At 39.4% G+C, this 23932-nt stretch overlaps 1 protein-coding gene across 4 annotated transcripts in view; it reads left to right on the forward strand.

The window, feature by feature from the left end:
* Positions 1–23932, forward strand: part of igsf9bb (immunoglobulin superfamily, member 9Bb) — a 157507-nt gene that overhangs the window by 61523 nt on the left and 72052 nt on the right. For all 4 annotated transcript variants that reach the window (XM_030437838.1, XM_030437840.1, XM_030437839.1 and 1 more), the window contains exons 4-5: positions 18223–18374; positions 20977–21094. In XM_030437838.1, the coding sequence (XP_030293698.1) occupies positions 18223–18374; positions 20977–21094 (270 nt within the window). The remainder of the gene's footprint in view (positions 1–18222; positions 18375–20976; positions 21095–23932) is intronic.

Here is a 23932-nt window from a genome sequence, read left to right on the forward strand (position 1 = left end):
TACCAATACACAACATATCCCTACAACTTAACCCTACCCCTTCCTTTTGCTCGATCATGCTGAGGAGAAGGGTGTCCCTGTTGTGTTTGGGACAGAGGAGGGGTGGAGTGTTGGGGCTACATAGTCCTCCAAATTGAGTTTTTTCAGCAGCACGATTCAAACTGAGGGGGATGAGATGTGTCAATGTATTATGGTCCTTTTCTTTATGATAAACATAAATGATAAATAATATTAACTGATGACATTTGAAGGTCTTGGATTGTGCCATTTCATAGTCAGAGATGTCTCTAATCTACTTGTATATGATGCCTTTACCGTCCGTATCACAGCTTCTGTCGAAGCACATTAATCTCAGGACTATCTAAAGTTAGGGTTAGTGTATTGCACATAATGTACAATCATGCATCAACTCCATGCTAAGCTACCACTAGACAAACCTATATTTTGTTAGCCTATAAACAAGATCTTGGTGTTGTGAAGTGCACAGATGGGTTTCTGTGAGAGCTTGCCCATCATCTCAAAATCAATGCGCAAATAAATAAATAAATGTGGTAAATAATGAAAAAACGGTCTAGACTGAATAAAACGTTGTGTTAATTTATTGAGACATTTCTCTGCTCTGACTCAGGCTCTTTTTTAAAGATACATGTGCACAGTTTGCATATAGCCTTCAGATGTTTTATTTTATTTTATACCAGATGAAACAAGAAAAATATTAAATGAGACCATGCTGTAGCAATGGCATTCAGTTTGAAATAAACACGGGTATCACATGCAATTGTGTACACGAGATCTGTATCTGTTTTTAATTCCTCCCTTGTGATATCTTTTGTATTTTCTTCTTAGTATCCTTTACTGCTTTTTATATTCTTATTATAATCTTTTTATTGTCTCTTAATCCTTTTACTGATCTTAATCGTTTTTAATTCTGTGATGTGATGTCGCCTTCCAATCATCCTTCATTGCTTTGTATTGTTTTATTTGTCTATTTTTGCATTTACTTTTTGAAATTATCCATTTGTATTTTCATTTTATTTTTTTATTTCTTTTATTTTTATTTGATGTTTTCTCCCTCTCTTCCCTTTCTGAGATGTTGCCTGTGTTTTATCACTTTTATTCTTATCACTTGTAATAAATCATTTTGACTTTTGTTGTTTTTACATTTTGTGTTCTGAATTCTTGTTTTAAATCAGATTAGACTACATTTCTTTGTGTTTGGTTATTTGACACTTTCCCTGCTCTGACTTGAGCTCATTTTTAAAGATGAACTAGTGCATTGCCCGTAGGAAGTATATATTCCTATAGAAAACTGGGAGGTTAAGTAGCTTTTTCATGGATGGCCAAATGAGGTTGTGTTTGAAGGTGGAACGTCAGGGATATAATTGGCTGTTTTTGACTACTTTTGATTATACCATTATATTTCACCTTAAAAAATATTTACGTTGCCTTGTTTGGTGTCATTATTTTCAGCACAACCTCACATGTGTGACTGTACAGTTATTTTTTCATTTGACATATTATATTAACACTATGGATCTAAAATCACAAAATAACAAAATCAGAGTAGGACAAAGTTTGATTTTTTTACTGTGAAAACCACAAATATGTTTTTTCATTTTGACATATTACATTAACACTATGGACCTAAAATCACAAAATAACATAAAATCAGAGTGAGAAAAAGTTAGATTTTTTACTGTGAAAACCACAAATATGTTTAATGAACCAATTGCATTAGTTATAATGCAAATATAAATTGTTGTTTGCTAAATATGTGCATACGTTTTTGAAATTTACAAAGTTATATGTAACTATTTACATTTAAATGCAGGCAATGCCTCAGGCTCCTCAGCTCAATGAAGAGCTGCACTGCCTGCTCCACATTCAGCAGTCTCCTCATTGTTTTCACTCACAACACAAAAAAACGACTACACTACACACTAAACACACTATATAACATGCTAACTATACACTCCAAACACGCTATATGTCACAAATCTCTCAACTCTCAAAACTCGCCACATCTCTGTCGCTGTCTGTATCACCGCCGGCATCCCTCATACAACTTTCCCTGTTCCTCAGTTTTTACTGTTTCTTCCTGCACCAGACACAAAGCAAACGTGACGGCAATGTTTGCGAAAAAGCGTGGCGGACATTATTTACCCCAAGTCCGGCTTTGGATGTGCCGGTGCGTCTGGACTCGTTTAGTCTCATTAATCCACAACAGTCAGTTTAGATGCAACGGGACTGAACCGCCGGCAAAATCCCGGTCCAGCTTGCGCTGCTGCAGGTATAAATCCGCTTGTTTCTTAAGGTGTGTCGTGGAGTCGGGCTCTGCAGTGATTGGCTCTGGTGCACACGTGGCTATGGTGTGCAGTGATTGGCTCTGGTGCGCACGTGACTGTGGTGGCTATGCTTGACAATGCTAGCGGAATTGGTGAAGCATTTATGAAATAATTTATTAATGGTATCATTGCAGTCCAAACAAATCTGACGTCGCACACCCTTAAACCAAGCAGCAGCCATGTTGTAAGTCTCAGGTCAGTCTGATCCTGATCCACAGAGATATTTGAGGAACACACACACACACACACACACACACACACACACACACACACAGACAGATAGACAGACAGAGATTCCTTGCTTTTATAGAGAGATGTGCACAGTCCACATAAAGCCTTCTTTATGCGATGAGTGGGTTGTTTTTTTGAAAAAACAAAACAAAAAAAAAACAACACAAAACAAAAAACGCTTATGAAAACGTAAATGTAGCATCTCTTTAAGGGAGTCTGGGGATATTGTTGTTACTAGTCTGCTGCTTATCTTACAGTGCAACACCTGATTAGCATTACAGTGGACCATTTTGTCACTTAATGGGCCATCGTCCAACAGGTCTTCCAGCCCCCAGAGGGTGTATTGTCACACTGATAGCAAGAGCCTTTTTTACAGTAACACTACAAATTTGTGCTGCGCAACTGTATCAGCAGCTTAGTCAGATGAATATTGATGGATAACATGGATATCGATGACCTTAAAATTGCGTTTACAAAACATATAGGGCCTACTTATACGCATTCAAATGACCTCTCTTGATAGTTTTTTCATCAGTTAGTTACTATAATAACGACAGGGATAAAGACATTGACAATAATATATGCAACAAACACAGTATTGTATGACCTAATTCTGCACTCTACAGTATTCGCATTCCAGCGTGATGTGATGTTTACCGTTGCTTTGGCAACACGTGGCAACTGCCCTTAGCTCATATTAGCTAGTTTAGCCCAATCGGCTGAAGAACGATAACCGAAAAAATTTGCAATTTGGCATATTTGAACAAAATCAACAACACTCGACACGTCAACCCTCGAAAAGGAGTGGTTGAGGTAAAAACTGGAAATGGGATTGGGCCTTTTTGTGACTGTTCACTAAAAACATCAGACTTGGAGAATGGACAGACAGTTCTTTTTTCCTGTGCGTAAATATCACATTTTCATACAGTGGTCATCTGGGCAGAGATACTGTTGAGTAACCACAAGGTCAAATGTTAGGTCCCCATGGTAGGAAGTCCAAAATATCTTTGACACTGATTATCATTGTTTGTGGTGTCTGACTGACCTCGTGGTGGCTGTGTCAGAACTAGAGTACTGACAGAGTTGTCCCTGAACAAAACCCAGCGTGCTCTGTCACTGATCGCATCTCTGGAGAAGAGCACCAGACAAACACCTGAGTGTCAAATAAGCAATTCACACAAGTGTAAACACCCATGGGGCTCTCTCACACAAACTAAGAATATTCTTGCCTTCACTTGGTGGCTAAAGCATTCATCCAGACACTTAATCAGAAAGCATATGATGATGCTAGTTGCTGTGGTAACAGACACACCAGATATGGTCCTCTACACACACCCTCCACCTCCACCCCCTCATGGTCACAGCACATTAGCTCAGTTTCATCAGTGTTGCTCTTGTTCTCTTCTGCTTTGCCTTGCCTCTGCTCTCTCCCAGAAGTGTTTAAAGTCCTCTGGCTTCCTCCTCTGCCTCTTCTCTCTCTGTCTTGATGTTTACCTCTCATCCGCTGCTTTTACTTTCTAGTTGCCACATCAGACATGAGTCACAGCATTTTAGCAGTTGTGGCCAGTGGTCTGTCGGTGTTGCTGCACAAGACACAGCTGACTGGGTTCCCAGTTCTACCAGAATGTTTAAGTCAGAGATGTGTCATGTTTTGTTGAGTCTCACAGGACTCAAATGAGACTGGTTTAAAGTCTGGTTTAAAGTCTGTGTATGTAGGGCTGTCATACACAAACAATCAAAAAAACAAGGAAGTCAGGACAATCTGTTTGTAAATATGTGTGAAGACATATTCCAAAATACCTAATCCACTCATTTTAGGAATATGGAATCATTAAATCACAAACTGGAGTTTCACATTATCACTCTAGTTATGAAACATGATCCCACCACAAGGCTTTGCAAATTAGACATACTGTACATTTTACCCTAATCACTGTGTCCCCCATGTGTTGGTTGTTTAATAGGAAATTGGTTTAGTAAGAAAATAGTTGTGAAAAATAATACATTCTCTATTAAATATGTGGCAGAGATTCTTGTGTTTCAGTCTTTGAAGAAGAAGACAAAGCTGGATGTCAGTGAAGGTGGAAGGTCAATATGTGAAAAAACTTACAGTATACCAATATCACTGAAAGCTAGCGTGCTTTAGAAATAGTAGCCTATAGCATATTTTGTGTTGTTGAACTGATCACTGAACCTCACTTTACTTTGTACTTTTTAAAAACAGGAAGAGACATCCATGCTGGTTTGGCTTTTTGTGAGTCCTGGTGGGCCAGTATGCAGTGGCTCACCAAAAAGCTTTCACAGAATTCTTCTCTCGTCAAATTTTAAGTGTTTCTGTGGAGATAAAAGCTCACATGGAGGGCAGGAGGTGGCCACATATGACAGCAGCTGCCTTGAGTGCTGTTGCAATGTCCTGATTCACTGGCAAGCAAAGCAAGTTTGCCGAAGCCAAGGAGGTATCTCGATGAAATGCTCAGTGAAGTAGAGGCCCTTTGATGGAGGGACATACAGTGGTGAAGCGATGGTAGGGTCAAGGGACCAGGGCTCTGGGGAGTCCCTGCCGCTATACTGATTGCTGATGTCATCCACATGCATCTCCACAGGAGCAAACTGCACCTCTGCTTGGCTGGCGGGAAAAAGCACTTCAGGCAGATTCTCCAGTCTTTGATGGCAGCGGTGGTGTGTTCTGCATAGGGCAGATTTACTGTAGTGTCAACAGAACATGATCTGTGGATGTAGAAGTCATGGTGGAGCCACCAAAGCAAAGTGCATAAAAGCTTTGCACTAGTACCAGCTTTTAAATGCTTATTCCAACACCATATCAAACTCCTAATAATTGCACTTTAGAATGCTTCAAGGTGCTCATAAAGCTCTAATAAAAAACACAAGTGCCTCACTTGTGTAAGAGGAACATTTGAGAGTAATTGTGGAGTTGGTTGTTTGAAATGTGAAATGCTATATAAATAAAGCTGGCATGCCTTACAGTCCGAGCAGATTTCGCTTGGGGAACTTGAGTGTGTGGTGTTGGAAAAGGCAGAAAGAACAGGAAAACAGTGTGGGCAGGGTCAAAAACAGAAACTGCAGGAGCTAGCATAGCGTGCAGGCTAACAACAGCCGTCGTCAAAGTTCATACAACATCTTACCAGACTATTAATATTATCCTATGTCGGTGTCCTTACACTTACTGCAGCTAAGTGGTGTCTCTCCTTCTCTCTGCTTGTGATAGTTTACATTGCAGTTCCATAAACATGAATTTAAACCATCATTTTTTCCAGAATGAGTTCCACCCACTCCATCAAACTGGCTGTGCAGTAGAGAGCACTGTGATATTGTGTTTTCGAGTCCTAACTGATTGAGCTCTGAAGTAAATGGGGCAGAATCACAAATAATGAATGGGGAGAAATCAGTTTTGATCACACCTGTACTCTAAAGTTCACATTATTAACCACATATGTGATCTGAACAAGAGAACTCAATCAGAGTCAAGTATTTACGCTACAGCTGCCAAATTGTTAATTCTTTAAATAAAACCAACAGCTTTATGTCCGTGATATGTTTTGTCTGCAAAAATGTGTGATTCTCATTTTTTATGTATGTGGAAGAGTCAGCATACACTTTGTAAATGTGAAAACAGAGATAAAATAATACAATTTAGAGCAAGGTTGCACATATACAAATGCAGACGGGTGACTATCCAGTCCTGACTGTGGACTGCACAGGATGTGAGGCACAAGATACTCAGCTTGCTGGCTTGTAAGTCCTTTTGCAGGGTCAACACACATCATTACTATTGGTTATGGTAACCACTTCAAACCACGATCAAAGTTCAGCACAGTTAAATGCCACGAGAATCCAGGATGCAAATGTGCTTCACTAAAGGATGCAAAACTTTTATTTTCTCCTAGGCTTGCATTAAATGGAAGTGAACAGAAAAGCTATTATTCACTGCTGTTAATTTTGCACATGATGTTTGTGCTTTATAAGGCAAATCAGTGAAACCATAGAAATAACTTATTTCTACATTGATAGGTGCAGACATTGAAGATGAGGGGCAACTTATTCCAAAACTACTTCATTTGTATTGATCCATACTTGTTAAGATGACATTCGTCAATTCAGTTTTATACACTGAAGAGACTTTTTAAAATCTATTACATTGACTTTGTTTTTTACGTAGATCATGTTTTAATCGTTCATTCTTGCAGTCTTTAGTTTTTTTTAGATAAAGTTTACATTTATTTCCCACCTATCACAAGCACAACATTTTAGTCTTAGCAGTTTAGGTTTAGCTCCCATGTCTCTGAACATTATCTGAATTAAGAAGATGAATGGTCAAACCTTAAGAGCTCCATTATCTTTTGTGAAATAGAGCTGAAAGAAAGTGTTAAAACTATATCTATGTATATATTTTTTTTGCATACTAGATGGAGTTTAATGTGATTCATGAGACATCATCTACAGTGGATGAACCCACCCAAGCTTCACTTCCGCACACCCGAGTTTCTGTCAATAAGGGGAATAATGCAGTGCTGGCATGCTGTAGATATTATGCAATCACAGTGATGTATGTCCTTCAGTGGTAAAGCTGTACTACCTGTGACTCAAATTGGGTCTATGCATACCTACTTCTCACCATCTGGACTTTAATCTTATGAGTGTGTAGAAGTGTTCACCATATGTTAAAGTATGTTGAATATTTTTAGGAAACGACAGGATCTTTAAGGTTCAGGGCCGTTACATACTCGTGCAGCATGAAGCTCCAGCAGTCCTTCTATTTTTAGACCCCAATTTGCAATCCACCTCTACCTATCATTTTAAAAAATCAGCGATTGTCAGTGATTACTCTGAGCACTTTAGCTCTCAGCCTTGTTGGCACTAAAGAAGTAAGTAATGCATATAGATTCCGGGTGAGATGCGTATAGATTGTGGGTGAGAGTGCGATATCACACAGATGCCTTTCCTCTACAAATTGACACCTATGCTTCATTCTTGTGAACTTATCACCCTCAGTCTCCTAGTGTGAGTGGAAAAGAGGAGGGGTAGAAAGAGAGGATGTGTTCGTAAAAATGATGTAATTATTGTGCAAGCCATTTGCTCTAATGAAAGAAAAACCAGTCTAGTTAGTGCATTGAATGAGGTCTGCAATCTTTTATTCGAGTGCTAGTTCCTATTTTGCTCTACTTATTGCTATAAGACAAACAGTATACACAATTTTATCTCACAAAGGGCTTCAAACTCTACTGATCTATATTAGACTGAAATAGTTAAAAACTGAATAGTAGCAATTCAGGGCTTCACTACTAAGTAGTACCAAGCAGTAAAGTTTTTGCTTCAGCAATGGCAAGCTTGGCCACTGATGACGAGCAGCCTGTTTTGATCATCAAATTCTGCTTACCATCTTTTACTGACCCAGCCCCCAGTGATGCTGACTAAATTACTTAAAAAAATAAGTTCTGCGTGGCCACTTTCATTCAGCGGCTCACAGAGACTTTCTGAAACAAAGCATGTGCATTCAGTCAAACCCCTTACACAGCCAAAGTTGGACAGCCGTTGTATTTGATGCCTTCGTGGGTAGTACTGACTGTTCACATTGGCATTGTAACTGTTCATGAGTCTGACATGATGCTGTCAGACCTCAATGTTTGCCTCCCTTTGTGAGTGTCAACGCCATGCTTTCTCAGGCCAGCTCAACTTTTGCTCCGGCTATTAGGTGTCTGGTGGCTTTATTACCTATTTGAGAGGTAATGCACCTTACTCTCAAGCCAGAGAGAAGGGAAGGTGTCAGTATCTTGCTTCCCTTTGGTTATTTATCTAGGAAATAAGGAGGAAGGCGAACACAGCAGTGAGATGCAAGATGCTGTGACACCTGTAGACAAGATGGTGAATTGTTCTGCATGCTAACTGTCAAGCAGCATTTTGCCTTTCAGGAAATGTCCTACAAGTACAACAGACTGGATACTCCCTGGCTCCCTGCACTTTCAGCAGATGTATAAATGTGGTTCTCCAGCCACTTCGCTACCGAGGCACGCCAAGTCCAAAGAGAGGGCCATGTTGCATAAAGCCTACTTTATTCTACACCCAATGCAGTTAGAGTTTGCAATCAACTGGAAGAAGAGCACCCACCCCTCGGTCACGTCAACAGTATCTGGGCATAGTGCTCAATTTCAACCAGGCTGTAGGCGTTTCTGTCAGAACTCAGACAAAAAGCCCTCCTGCAGGCAGTTCACAAATTGTGGTTGGCTGCAACAGTGACAGCACTGACTGTCATGCAGGTGACCTTGAGGTGGTGCAGCAAATTTGGCCCCGGTTCGGGAAGAGTGGAAAGGGAAGTTTGCCACTCAAGGGTGGACACGCTTTCACAGACTTCATAGCCATAAGGCTGCTGTATGCATTCCCTTAATGCGGGACAAGAGCAGCTGACGGTCATCCCAGTAGCCCTAGACTGCCACTCTATACTTTGCTACATGGAGATGACTTGGATGTATGAGAAATTGGAGTCGACGATCACGCCGGCGTGATCAAATCACATGACTGATTTAAGATGAGCCTCAGTGAGTCTCGGTTGTGTATGTATTGTATTGGAGCAGCCTTCAAACTATATACCAGTTGTGTTGATAGGCCCAGATACGATAAATAATGTCCGCCACATTTTTTGCGCTAACATTATCGTCACGTTTGCTGCGCGTTTGGGGCAGGAAGAGACGCTAAAAACTGGCTTTTCTCACGAAAGTGTCCACAAGCAGGAAGTGTTTGCAAGCAAAAAAACATGTTCCTATTGGTGGAAAAAGGCAACACACCAACCAATCACAAAATTATATGGCAAAACAGGTGATTTGGTTGCTGAGGAACAGGCGGAAGTTGTGGGAGGAACGGCAGCGAAAGATTGAAAGCAGCAGTGACGGTGACAGAGACAGTCAATGTTTTTTTGTGATTTTAGGTCCATTGTGTTAATACAGTGTGTCAAAATGAAAAAAATAACTGTTCAGTCACACATGTGAGGTTGTGCTGAAAATATTGACACCAAACAAGGCAAGGTAAATAGTTTTTAAGGTGGAATATAATAGTAAAATCAAAAGTAGTCAAAAACGGTCAGTTATATCCCAGACTCCTAAGGGTTAACTTGTGCAGGGGATACTTCTCTTATTTTTTTAAAGTACTTGCTGGAGAAAGGGCAGCAGCTTCCTGCAGTGGGTTAGGAGGCAATGGCTGGTGAAGCATGCCTTCATCCCTTAATGGGAACTGCATTTGGGTCTTTAGGCTTTGGTGAAGGATCCCCAATAGATGATATTGGATGATAATTGATGTATGAATAGATGGACTGTAACTTTAAACAATCTTGTGGACAGAATCCCACTTTTTGGCCTCTTGGGATATGACTTTCTCCCTTGATTTCACCTTGTGAATCATCAACGCAAAATGTGTCCCTGGAGACACTTACCATAGAGACAGTTTTGAGTAATGTATAGGGTTGGGCGGTATGCAGTTTTTAATACCGATACAAATGACATTGTATGGCTCTAAGGGAGCTGCCGATTGCAACTCTCTTGCATTTGCCATATAAGTGACCAACTGTTTTTACAGTCCATGTGTTTGTGTTGCTGGCAGTGGTGAGCGGGTTGCCAGCTGTATTTTCCCACGTTAAATACATAGACCCTACAGCTCACAGTGATGTTTATGGGTTATACAGAGTAGACAGATGAGTGTCTGCAAGGAGGGCTGCTATTTAGACACTGAGCCAGAACGACTCTCTATCAGGCAAGATGGCGTTTGCCACCGGGCTGCTCGTGGAAGGGCAGCCTGTCCTTTGGACATCCAGCCTGTCTGCTCTCTCTAGCCCAGAGACTCTCTGGCACTGAAACGTGGTTCTGGAGGAAAGTATGACCCAAGGAGAGTGGCAGCCGGCCGGTCCTGTGGGACTGCCGAAGAAAGCAGTGTGTTTACTGTGGAAACCAGGAGTCAGAGTCCCTGGTATAACCACAGCCACTAAGCACTGGAGGACAAGCCAGAAAAATGCTCCCTTCTTAGGGGATGCTGTCATGTGATATGCAAGTATGAGTGCTTCTAAATAGTATTTTTTGACAGGTTATTTGGTTCAAATCCCCTGCTCCCCTGGGGTGGGACTGAGCTACATGCCGAAGTATCCTTGAGCAAGATACTGAACCCCAGAATCGCTCCTGATGTGCAGTTGGCCACTGCCATCAGTAAGGGTCCTGCAATGAGCTGGCGACTCGTTCAGGGTGTACCCTGGCCTTCGGCCATAAGTCGAACTGGATTTGGCCCCAGTAAGCCCCGCAACCCCCCATGGGGGGATAAAAAGCGGCAGCATCCCGCAACCCTGACGGAAAAGCAGAAAAGAAAACGAACGAACGAACACTGATCACAAAATATTCTGTTATCACTTTTATAGCATCTTCAAATACACAACAGGTGTACTACCTGGCACACGCTTTTTTTGTTTATTATACAGCGTAACATGCAGAACATGCAGAATTTTTCCGAAACACCAACGAAAGAGACATGTTCCTATTTTTAAATAGCATTTTACCATAAAACAGCCCAATTCTAGTGCTTTACTAGGTTTGTATATGACTGTCTGTAGATCGAATTTTGTTGGTGTGATATCGTCACAACCATACAAGATACGGTCATGAAATGTTATAGACGTGTAGTGAGATTAAAGTAAAAGCTGAGTTCAAAGATGGGTGTTGTCTGACACATGAGTACCTACTAATGTAATAATGTAGTAATGCCTACTGAGTACACATGGGTCAGAGCCTGAACATGTTAAAAGATGTTGGCTGGTGGCTGGTGTGATTCCATCCTAAGATGGTCTCTATTTATTTTTTTTAAATAGACTCCCATTGTTTTTCTCACTCTCCCTCACAGTTGAGGCCCCGATCCAGCATGAGGTGATGCCAAACAAGCAAGGTTCATATCTCCCAGGGTTAGTCTTCAACTGCTACCCCTAAAATAGCTTCCGCACATCCGAGTGCTTGCCATCCCTGTATTCTGCAGTAGAACTCTGCAGTGTCTGCATGCTGCACAACAGCCCCTTTCTCTATCTTCTCTCTTTGTTGGTGTCTGTCTATCTCATTCTTTGTCTAGTCTTTTCTTCTGCCTGTGTATCTAACTCTACCTCTTCGATAGCTCTCCTCTTTTTTCCTTTTTTCTCTTTAATTGGCTGTTTTGTGCAAAGGCACACACTTTTCCTATTCACAGGTTGAGGTCTTTGAGGAAAAAGGGATACAAATGTAATTTGTGCCCCCTCCTTGTCATGGTTTAAAAACAGATTTAGATGGGCCGTCTGGCCACTGCTTATCCCATATACCGTCAGATTAAAAGAATAGCTCTGAATGGTGTGCCCAAACCATGGAGACAAAACACTGCATTTAGAAAATGACCACCATCTTAAAATCCAACAAGTTAATACACAGTTTATTCTAAATATATACAGATTTTACCTATAGCTATCATTACCATTGTGAATTTATCAGAAAGAACTCATTGTTCTTCATTGAAACCAGTCAGTCTGATATTACACAATCATAACTTTCATTATGATGCATGGTGATTATAGATGCATTGTGTTGGCCTCACTTGCACTTCTTTCATATTTGAGTGGCCTGATGTGATGCTGACTGTGGCAACATGGAAGAAGCTGTCACCATGCTGTGTTGTGAAAAAAGGCTCACACCATGCCGGCATGGCTTGAATGGTGGTTGGTCACAGCTCAGCTCAGCATGATTATTCCCAGCCTTATCAAAACATGGCCAAAGGGAATACCAGCATCTCTGTTACCATCTGCCAATCTCAGAGTGTGCATCGACCCAGACTAATCACAAAACTGATTTGCTGAACAATAGCTACAGTAATAGAGAGGCCTCATAAAGTCAAGGTTATTGCTCTCACAGTAGATACTATAAGTATTTATTCATGTGATCTCCTGCAGTAATACAGAGAGATGTCTTTTGTTGTGACAGCTTTAACAGTAACATAAACATGTAGACACACAGTCAAAACTACTGTTCGCTCACAGCTCCTTATCAAGAAAAGCCCAAGTCAGTTAAAAAATAGTTAAACATAATACAAGGCCCATGAACAAACCAAAGCCATTCTAAACTTGACATTCTCTTTGGTGACTGTTCAAACTCAGTATGTAAAAAACACAACTATGAAACACACAACATGTGTTTCATAGTTTCAAGTGTGCCTACAGTTAGCACTTATATTTTATTGTAACACACAGCAGCTGTATTGCAAGCTTCAGTTTTTCTTTTTGCATTTCGCAGAACTAGAAGAGTCATACTACATTAGTAGTATGACGTTTACATTAAATTCACTGAACTGAATTGCATAATAGAAACTTAAAAATTTACATTGAAAAGGCTTTTTTGGACAAAAGCTAAGGTGATGCTACAATGTAAATATATACTGTAATATCAATTTATTGCTGAGGAGTCAAGGAAGTGCAGTATCAAATTTGGTGCAATTTGGACATGCAACAATATTAATACATTGTGCATGAACAGCGGTCTGTGCAGCAGCGGTGGCGTGGCTTCAGCACTAGCTTCATGGATCTGCAGACCGAAGCATTGGGAAGCAGATGTATACAAAATGAGCGTACAGCAACAGCTTGCTGTAGTAACCTGTTGCTGTGAGAAAAAACCAAAGCAGAAGGTTAAAGAAGTCTGGATGAGTTGGGAGGCGTGGTCAACACAGGTTTTCTATTCTCCAGTGAGAACTGGAGGTGCGATCTGAAGTTTCTTCAACAGTAGTGTGCTAGCTAATGTAAGCTTCAGTGGCTGAATGTTTAATGTTGATTGCAGCACTCAGATGCTCCGGGATGCTTGTCTCATTGGGTGTTGTGGTCTGTCTTGGAAAGTACCGATGTAATCATTCAAATTTGAAATTACAAATATCAAACATGTTTGATACTATCTGGATGGCCCCATGAGGTTGTGAGCAGGAGTCTTGAGACTGGATCTGTAACCCCCCAACATTACCAGTACATAGGTACAAGTATTACAATTGGACAGCTGATAGGAACAGCCCCATTGGAACCCTATAACTTAATAAGGTTACAGGCATACTACATTATTGCAGTATTTTCAATTATGTCTAACAAAATACCTCTGTTAATTAAATCCATGCTCTACTTTACAACCACGATGGCCATGTCAATGCAAGCAACCAACTGGCCCATTTTTAAACAAAAAAATTTTGCTAACTGTATGCAGTTAACAACGTTACAGGCGTTTATTGAAGGATGAATATAAGACATTTACTGCCACTAGTGCAGATAAAGCAGCAGCATCTGAACACACTGCTCATCAATCTCAGATCACATTGTAAAATTAGGCAGTGCTGATCAGATATGAATGAAGATTTTGTTACTGCATAGGCTTGCTGTACTACATTTGTCACTTCATGCATCATATGTTATATATGGCACTACACTAGTTTATAAATATAAATTCACACCATAGCTTTCACAGTATCATCATTAACTAACAACATACCCTCTGACTGCAATGCTTTGCGAAAGCTGGCTATCAATTCTTTGGATGTCAAAGTGTCCTTGAATGCATCACAGAGGTGAGTTATAAAAATAGTACCTGCTCACAGCTGCAGTTCATATGCAATGGTATAACTTTGGCAAACAGTAACAGTGAGAATCTTTCAAGGCTCTTTAAACTGATTTTCATAGTTTAGTGAAATGTTTTTTTTCTCTCCATTATAAGAACAAGCCACCGCCATTTAAAAAGGGTAAGGACGCAATTTAAGCTGTATCTTCAAATTTCAATATACTGTAAAAAATTTCAGAAGATTTCTACCATACTGTTTTCTTTCAACTGTACCAACAGATTTCTATTCAACAGTCCATGTATATTGATACATCCATTTGTAAAATTTACATAGCTTTACACATCAATCTGTGATGAAAGTCATTTTTCCCCTCCATCCATCAGCACCTGCAGATCATCCAAAAATGAGATGCACATAAAATACTGCAGCATGAAGTGAGAGGTTATGATCAAGAAAACGGTTCAATATGGCCTGATACTTATATTCCTGAATACAAATGATCACCATTACTGCATCTAACCAGTGAGCCCCTGTGTCAGCTGATGATTGATAAAGGAAAAAGTAAACATCCTAGGTTTTAAGACATAAAACCATGTGTTTGCATGTGGTTTGAAAGATGGAATTCCTTAAATCAAAAATGTTATGTGATAGACTAAATACTGAATAACAGAGTGCTTCCATTGATGCCATCTCTGTGGCATGGCAAAGCGCGTGGTGTGGAATTAGCACTATGGCTGGGCTTATGGCTGCAGATGGAATGACATGTTAGCAATTGAGAGGCTACAGGATTACACATGTAAGCAGATCAGCTTGAATCCTAAGGTGATTAGATTGAGAATATCAAAACAGGAATTATGACAGCAAAATCTGTATTGAATCACGGACAATGATATCGGTATGTGTGCTCATCGGATGGCGTTGGTCTGGGTTAAATGGGGGTGGGGCAGTAGGAAAACACAGCTTAAGCATGTTTTGGTAGGAAGATGTGCCAATTGTCTTGTGTGATCATCCCTCCTCATAATCTAGACAGCTTCTGAGCTAAAGAGGATTTTGAAAAATGGTTTTACAAAATGCAGCATGTCTGGCACATCACTCTCTGTCGTTTGAATGAAGCTCTAAAAGTCATGGCGACAAACTTTTTTGCAATTTATCGTGTTTAGGTGGGTTAGCCATTTCTAATATTATTTGATCATGTTCAAATAACTAATCTTTTAAATAAAAAACTAAACTAATCCTTGCTATACTGTTTGTATTCTCAAAAAAAGAGGTCTGATAAGAAATGGAGACGTTTGGAAGACAAAAATTCGAATGAACACTAGTCCTTGACGAAAGACAAAACTAATTGTCCCATTTTATAAAAACTGCTGTTGTTGATGTGGAAAATCTCAAACAGATTTATCCAGGGACAAGTGCCTGTGCACAGGTGTTTAAAACTTCAAACATAAAGGCTTTCAAGAACTGTTCATCATGAGTATGTTCTGCATATAAATGCATGAGCATGATGTGTTAGTGTTTGTGCACTCACAGCTCCAGAGGCAAAAGCCCTTCATGTTTATTCCTCAGTTTCTCTTCCTGTTTAGTTTTGTGACAAGCATTCCACTGCCACCATCTGGCTTTCGTCATCTTTTTTACTGCGCTAAGACAATTCTAAATTTGTGGACTCTGGGACATATGCAACCAACCATATAGCAAAAGGCAAAGTCAGGTAAAGGTTTACACACATGCATTATTCAGTGGTCTCTTAGTAATTTGTTTGATTGGCCAGTCCCCTGCTATTATCTACGCTTGGCTGGTCCTTTAAAGGAGGGATGAGAAGATTTCTGCTGCCAAAATCAGCTCCAACGTAGGTTTGATCGAAGTAAAATCAGTTGCCAACCTCTTTGATGATTGATTAATCATTTTTGTAATTTTCAAGCAAAAATGTCAAACATTTGTTGGTTTTTGCTTTAATTAAATGCTTGCCTGTTGTGTATGACAGTAAATGAAGAGTCTTTGGATGTTGGACTTTCGGTTGAACAAAAGAAAGCAACTTTTAGACACATTGGGTCTCTGGGAAATAGGAGCCCTATAGTGTTTGTAGAAAATGTCAGTAAAGTAGAGTACTGTCATATAACAATAAATCCCATGATGCGGAAGATAACAATACACATGCGTTCCAGAAAAGGTTATTATACAAACTGGAATAGTCTGTCAAGTCTTCAGTTGCTACTATAACAGTTTAAAACCTGTTCTTTTTAACATCCTCTCTTTTTGAGAGGCATGTCCCCACTTATGTACCTAACTTTTTGAGAAAAGAGTTAGTATAAGAGTTAGTTAGTGGAACTGTAATAAACTTCAAGGAGGCAGTTTTTTCTCACATTACCATGCGTGTTCATCAAGAGCTGACCTTATGGCAGTTGATAATTTTCTCTTACAGTCTCCTGGCAACCAGAATATACCAGTATGTGTTACGTAAAACACATTTTATGTTAACACATTATATTAATATGGCTTGATTTAGCTACTTTATTTACATTGCACCTTTCAAAAGCAAAGTTACAAAGTGCTTTACGATAAAAATGGTCATGGTTTGGCCTTTTGTCGTGTGCTGTTTTACACTTCCTGTCGTTGTCTTTTTTCCATCTGTCTTTGTGACTGCCTTGATTAGTCTCACCTGTCCCTGATTATCTTCCTGTTTATTTCCTCCATGTGAGTTGTCAGTTCATCTAGTGTCACATCTGTGTTTGTTGCCTGTTACCTGTGTGTTATCAGTTTGTATTTAGTTTGTCACGGCGGGTTAAAGGGGAAAAACTAAAAGGTGGACCAAAATGCATATTTAAACAGTAAGCAGGATCTGGAAGAACAGCAGGCGAGCTTTTATTAAAACAAAAGCTGATGGGAAAAAAAAACCCAAGGAGCATGAAACGAAAATCAGTCCAGGGACCAGAAAACAAAGTAGCAACTAAAACAGCTAATCTAAGTGCAACAAAAAGTTTCAAGAATGTACAAATCAAAATGCAAAAATCGGAATCCAAAAAAACATACCAAAAGGCGACACAGGCAGAATACAAGGAACATCCAGGAACATCAATGAGCTTGGACACACAAGGGACATCACGTAGACAAAAGCGGGAACAGAAGCAAAATATCTAAACATAAGACACAAGACACAACGCAAAGAGATAGAACCAAAACACTGAATCATGAACCATGACATAGTTCATTTTATGTCTTTAGTATTTCCTTAGTTGTTGGTTTTGCCTCTGCCTTTGTTCCCCCTAGTTTTTGTTTCCTGCCAGTTTTTTTAATCAGCTTATTCATTACATAAATTTTTTGTCCTGCCTGGAGTATGCGTTGGGGTCCTCTTAGCAACAACCGTACAAGCATAAATGTAACTAAATTGATTACAAATAATTACAACAAATACCATAATGTATGATTTAAGCCATGAGAAAAATGTAAGTGTTTATAGATTTATAGAAAGAGGTTCTCTGACTTCCTGGCCTGGAGATTCACAGCTGATAGGCCCAGTCATCTTTGGCAATGAGTCGAGAATAGTTACAGCAGCAGTCACGTTGATGTCACTGGAGTGTACAGCATCTGGACTGTCTGGGGTTATGTTTGCTTGCCACCAAGTGTAAAGAGACAGTTTTGCTACTGTTTTGGTTAAAGCTCTTTTTTACTGTGGGTCACACCAGCACAATCTTGGGGCAGTTCAGTCATGCACTCAATGCGACACATGATACATGATTTAACCCACTGAGCACCAGGTTAATTTTTGCAACCGTTTTACTGTATTTTCATATTTTGAGAAGAATATATTGAGGGAATATTGTACAGGTTCAGTGAATGTTCTGTAACAACAGTTTAAACCTTCTTGCTATAAATGTTTAGTGCTGCATTGCTTTGGTAAGAGTTGTTACTGTCAGATAAATGCCGTTAGTCGCTGCAACTGAACCAGTTTATATTGAGTCAAAATGCTTTTACTTTTTTTTCCTTGTGATTGACTCTTTTGAAACATTTTAACACATCCTTGTTTATTCTTTTTCTCTAAACTTCTCCCTGTCCTCTGACTCCCCAGCTCCCCCCACGTTCTCGGATACACCACCTCAGTACGTAGAGGCCAAGGAGGGGGGTAGCATCACTTTGACCTGCATAGCCTTTGGCAACCCCAAACCCTCAGTCAGCTGGCTGCGGGAAGGCAGCCTCATGGTCAGCAGTGCCAAGTATAAGGTATGTGACTACATAATGTCCTGATGTGTTATTTAAATATTGTGTTACTCGTCAAGTATCTTTGACTTATAGTAAGTTCTGCTCACACTGGAAATAGTGCTGTATGTCAAAAGACAGCCTCCTTATTCTTTTAATGAGACTATATTTGGACCTTGAGTTTGTGACACATTTTTTAAATCAAAATTGAAATAAAATAAAGCATGGGCACGGCATGGGTAGCTATGCACACAGGGCTTCAGTTCAAAAAGGTGAGCTGGGTCTACCTAACACAATACAATGTCACATGGAAAAGGTGCTGACCGATTAAATATGTGAAAGCACATTAACATGAAAGGTTTTATTGTACTGTTCACTTCATGACTGTCGAGGGAACTTTCCAGAGTTCTAAAATGCTGTTGCATACATTTTAAACCCCTGTGTTTTGGTCTGGTGTCTTATAAGCCTTCAAATTGGACAGAATTTCATCTTCTCACCGCCCGTTCACTACTGATGTGTGACTTCACCTCACCACAGAATTAAAGAGCTTAGGCCAAACTAAATATTCTTCTCGACAGCTTTTGTGGGTTTGTTTCCTTACTCCTCATTATTATTTCATCTTAAATAAAAGTGTTAGCACTTTTGTATAGTAATCTGTCAAATTAAGTCATTTTCTTTCGTACAGCTCAATCTTACAAATCAAATGTTTGCCTCAAGAGGCAGTCTGTTCAGCATACAAGGCTCTCCATCCTTCAGGCCCAGACACATAAAACCGACATCAAAGAACTAGTGGTGTTGAAGGTGACATGTCACCTGTGTCATTGCCAAAAAAGTGCCCTTGAACACACCAGAAAGACCACATCCCACGGCCAACTAGCTTGTACATGCTTCCCCTGCAAGTTCTTAATTATTAAGAATATGGATCCAGGAGGAGGTTCGGCAACATCCAGGTGCTGTCAAACATTGAACTTGAGCCACACAACCTCATCTCCACCATGAAGACATGGAAGGACGACAAACTACACATACACACAAGAAGCAAAGATCAAGCATGCATCAAATTTGTGTTTGTGAGAAATGAAACGTTCTTGTTAATAGCATATGCTGTACAGTATCTACCACAGAGTTGGATGTAGGAATGGAAATGACGCCCCCATATTAGATCAATTATTTAAATGACTGAGCTTTGTTCACTGGAGAGTTATATATCTAAATTTATCTCAGTCATAGGCAGCAGCTTTTCCCACTTCACTTGGCTATACTGTAGTTTTCTGTAGACTGGTGAGGAACTGTAAAACCTGCAGATCTGCTAAAATGATGATGTCGTCTGTAGCAACGGAGGATTTTGGGGATGCTTGAATCTAAATAACTGTTTCATGTTGATACCTAGTTCTGCTCTCTGATCTTTTTAATTTGAACAAAGGTGGTTAAACCTGGTTTAACTTGGAAAATAATGAAAACACAGCATTAAAACGAAAAAGTGTCACTGTCAAGTCACATGTAAACTTGAGGCTGCTGCATTATGCTGTTCTCTCTGATGTCATATGCAGTAGTTTATTTGATGAAATTAATTGAAAATTGGTTAGAGTATAAATGTTTTCTGATGGGAAATTGAACATCTCCTTTGAAGAATGTTTGACTTCAGCTGTGTTTATTTGATATGACATTCTTACCTTAAAAATAGGTTTTTGAATTATTTTTTTTTTGTTGTTGCAGAAACTGCCAACATATCAGCACATTCAGAACTCAAGGTTTTTGTGCTTCTGTTTCATAAATCATCTAACAGCCTTGAGCCAAAATACAGCTCTGCTTGAAAATTATAAAGCCAGCCCGTCTCTCACATATTTTGGTAACAGTGGTAACACCAGAAAAGCTACTTTGAGCTGCAGTTCAGCACACATATGGAACAGACTTCCTTATTATCTTAAATGCACACAATGTTTTTTTTTTTCAAAACTAAATTTAAAAACTATGTTAAATATATTAAATATATTAAATATATTAAAGAACACTACATTGAAATGTCTAAAAATGACTTCCCCTTTGTTATATATTTGGTTGAGTTGTGTACTTACATTATCCCAAATGTTTCCAACATACTTCAAACCCTGAGAAATCCCAAAATTATCTTAGATGAACGGTGCATTGCAATTAGTCATGTGGTGCTCTCACTTCCTGGTTAAAGAGTGTGGATTAGAAGTGGATGTGACACCAGATGTTTATTCCTCCAGAAGGTCTGGATCTGCACTCAGCTCTTTCCTCCAGAGCTGGCTGGCTCTGAACATAGAGCCAGTCATATATATATATATATATATATATATATATATATATATATATATATATATATATATATATATATATATATATATATATATATATATATATACATACATACATACATACATACATACATACATACATACATACATACATACATAAATATACACATACATACATACACATCTGTGTATGTATATACTGTGTATGTCTGTGTGTATGCATGTGGCCACAGAGTGAATCTGTGAATAAAGAACACATTCTTTTGAAGACCAAGGTTTAAGGGACTTTCAAGGTCCAACTTGAAAGTAGACTTTAAATAGCTGAATGTGAATGTGTTTGTGTTCAGGTGTCTGATGGGAGTTTGACGGTGCTATCTATCACCCGGGAGGATCGTGGAGCCTACACGTGTCGAGCCTTCAGTCCCCAGGGAGAAGCCATTCACACCACACGGCTGCTAGTACAAGGTAGGTACATGTGTATTGGTACATGGAAAGACTTCTTTGATAAAGAGCAATGTAAACAATTGATTGAATTGGGTTTTTTTAATGAAGTTTTTAAGAAGTCCATCAATCCAGGTTTTCATCCTGCATGAAGTGTAGCTGAGATCAGCTGACACTGAGCAACAACATGGAAAGATAGACCCCATCCAGCTATTACCATGGTTCAGAAGTTTGCCTGATATTCATTTGACATTTACTTGCAGACAGTGGTTTGTGTCCCTGGTAGCTGACATTGTTTATTATACAGTCATACACAGTATATACAAAGATTATAAATCAAATACAGCAATGTTTTTTAGTGGGTTTGAATGTGATACCAAGAAAGTGAAGAAGTGCTTTTGAGAGGGTTCTTTTGCTGTGAATTTCTTATTATTTGGATTTTTGTTTTTTCTTTGTTCTCATACATGATTCATGATACATTTGCCTGCAGGCAGTGTTTTTCAGTTTTCAGAAATGGTGATACTTGTTGAAAACCAGTAAAATAACTTTTCAGAGGTGATTGTGTGTCCCTACAAAACCCTTTTTTCTGCACACCTTATGTTGACAGACATCTGTCAGCTCTAGCTAGAGAACATGGCACATGGCTTATCAGTAGGCCACAGCAGCTAGTAGGAGTAATAATGAAAGAAACAAACATTAAGTATGCATGTGTATATGCACACTGCACTGCTAAAACTGTGTCAATAGAAGATTTATTAAGTTTGATTTATCTGCTGTAAAACACCATGAAGAGAGAGGTTCTGTAGACCTATTGCTCATTTCTTTCTTGAAAATTATCAGTGCAACATGATGCATTTTCTATCCAAAACCATCCCTCAACACCTCTATCAGCTGTCAAAAAGTGCCACACTGAAACAAAGCATGCATCACACTAAAACGAATGGGTGAGCTAGCCTGATAAACTGCACCAGTTTATGTGGCTAACTATCTAACACATTATTAAATACAGAGGTCTGACCAAAAAAACTAGATGCTAATATCTATTTATGCCCTCTCAGATAACAGGGATTTTGATAAAAAGTCTGCAATTTAATGTATCACTTTTGATAATGAAGTAGAATAAATTCCTGTGCAAAGCAGCTCCTCTCATTACCATTAATAGGTAACAGACAGTTTAATACGCTGGGAGGCGAGTCCAGTATGGCTTCACAGAAGAAAACTCTACCAGAGCTACAGAATTGGAAGACAAAATACACAGCACTCGATGATATAACATAATATACATTTGAGTTTAATCTACATTAAAATGATGAGAAGAGAGTTAGTAATACTTGCGTTTAGACTACTACATTACTTACATTACAAAAAGTATTTCCATTATTATTGTCTGTACTAAGTTGACAGTCAGTTCGGCATATCTAGGTGCATTTTGTGCAACATAATGAAAATACTGCAAGTACTGTTGGAGAGAACAGAACAGTTAAGTGAAGAGGAACAGGAGTATGGTTGTAGAGTGGTTGGGAAGAATAGCAGTATCTAGAGGGAAACTGTTATGCTTTGTAGTAGTATTTAGTAGGACCCAAAAGCAGACACCAAGACTCAGGGAAGGTATAAAGGAATTTATTGAACACTTGTAGAAGGTAGTGGAAGAGGGGCCTGAGGTTCGGGCTGCTGGCTCCGCTTGTGTAGAGGCGGGGACTCATAGTGGTGCAGATGGAGGGCTTGTGTGAAGTTGAAACAAGGAAACTCTAGCCTTGAGAAGGCAGGTGGCAGAGGTGCTGGAGGCTGGGGCGCAGTGTGGCAAGGTGCAGGCTTCAGAGGTTGTTTGTTCACTGGCGAGGAGGAAGCAGGGCTCCAGACTAACTTTTTTTACTAGGAGCACATTGGCCCCTAACTGAAAATGTTGAGTTTAGTTTCACGCTGTTCTTTCTTTGCAGGTCAAGTTGGCCTTTGTGTTTGGTAAAGGGTAGTTCTTCCTTGGCAATGAAAAAGGCCGAGGTAAATTTAAATATTAATTCACCTCCTCAGCGCACTGATTAACAGCCTCTTGCCTTCCAAATGCAACTGACAGTGGAGTTGCATTTTCATTGGAGTACAGGTCATATTGTATGCCTTGGACTAGCACTGTGTTTGACCAGTGTGCTATGTTTTAACTGTGTAGTGCAGCGTAATCTGCAAATTTCGTGTTCCCGTGCATTACGGCTCCAATCCGGTTTTGCAGTACTGCAGTTATAGGTATGTGTTATAAAAACAACAACAACAAGTGTTCCTGACCGATGGATTAGTAGAAGAGCTTGTGTACTTACTTTACTAAAAAGAAGGTTTTTGGACAACTCACGTTCAAAACCTTTTTTTAGTAAACTCTGTGTACACAAACAATGTTCTTAATGCTCATGTTCATGTGTAGAGACCCTGGTGATACTACGAGCAAAGTTTCATGTTGTGTCGAGCCTTCTTAGTGTTTTAAAAATAGAGATTTTGATGCTAGTGTACGAGTGCCCCTGCACTCCATTGAAAATAAGCTTGCCCGAAAACGAAACTACTGTAAATCTGTGCCTCTTTTGTCGTAATATGCTTTCACACGAAGGTTTGACTCATATTCAATCACAAATAAAGCCTTGGCTGCTTTTTGGTGAGAATTAGAAGAGTTAGAATTTGAGCTACAACAACTTCAAAGCTGTCTTAGTGAAACCTATTTTCTTTTTCAATGCGGAAATAGACAACTTCAACAACTTCAACTCAATTCATGGCAACTGCTAATGGCCTGGCTACTTTCCAAAGCAAAAAATAACTTTAGGAATACCCAATTACACCCAAATCTCAATAGAGACATCAAAATGTAGGCATGTTTTGTTACTTACT

The sequence above is a fragment of the Sparus aurata genome, chromosome 13 (assembly GCF_900880675.1).
Source record: "Sparus aurata chromosome 13, fSpaAur1.1, whole genome shotgun sequence".
NCBI classification, from domain to species: Eukaryota; Metazoa; Chordata; class Actinopteri; order Spariformes; family Sparidae; genus Sparus; species Sparus aurata.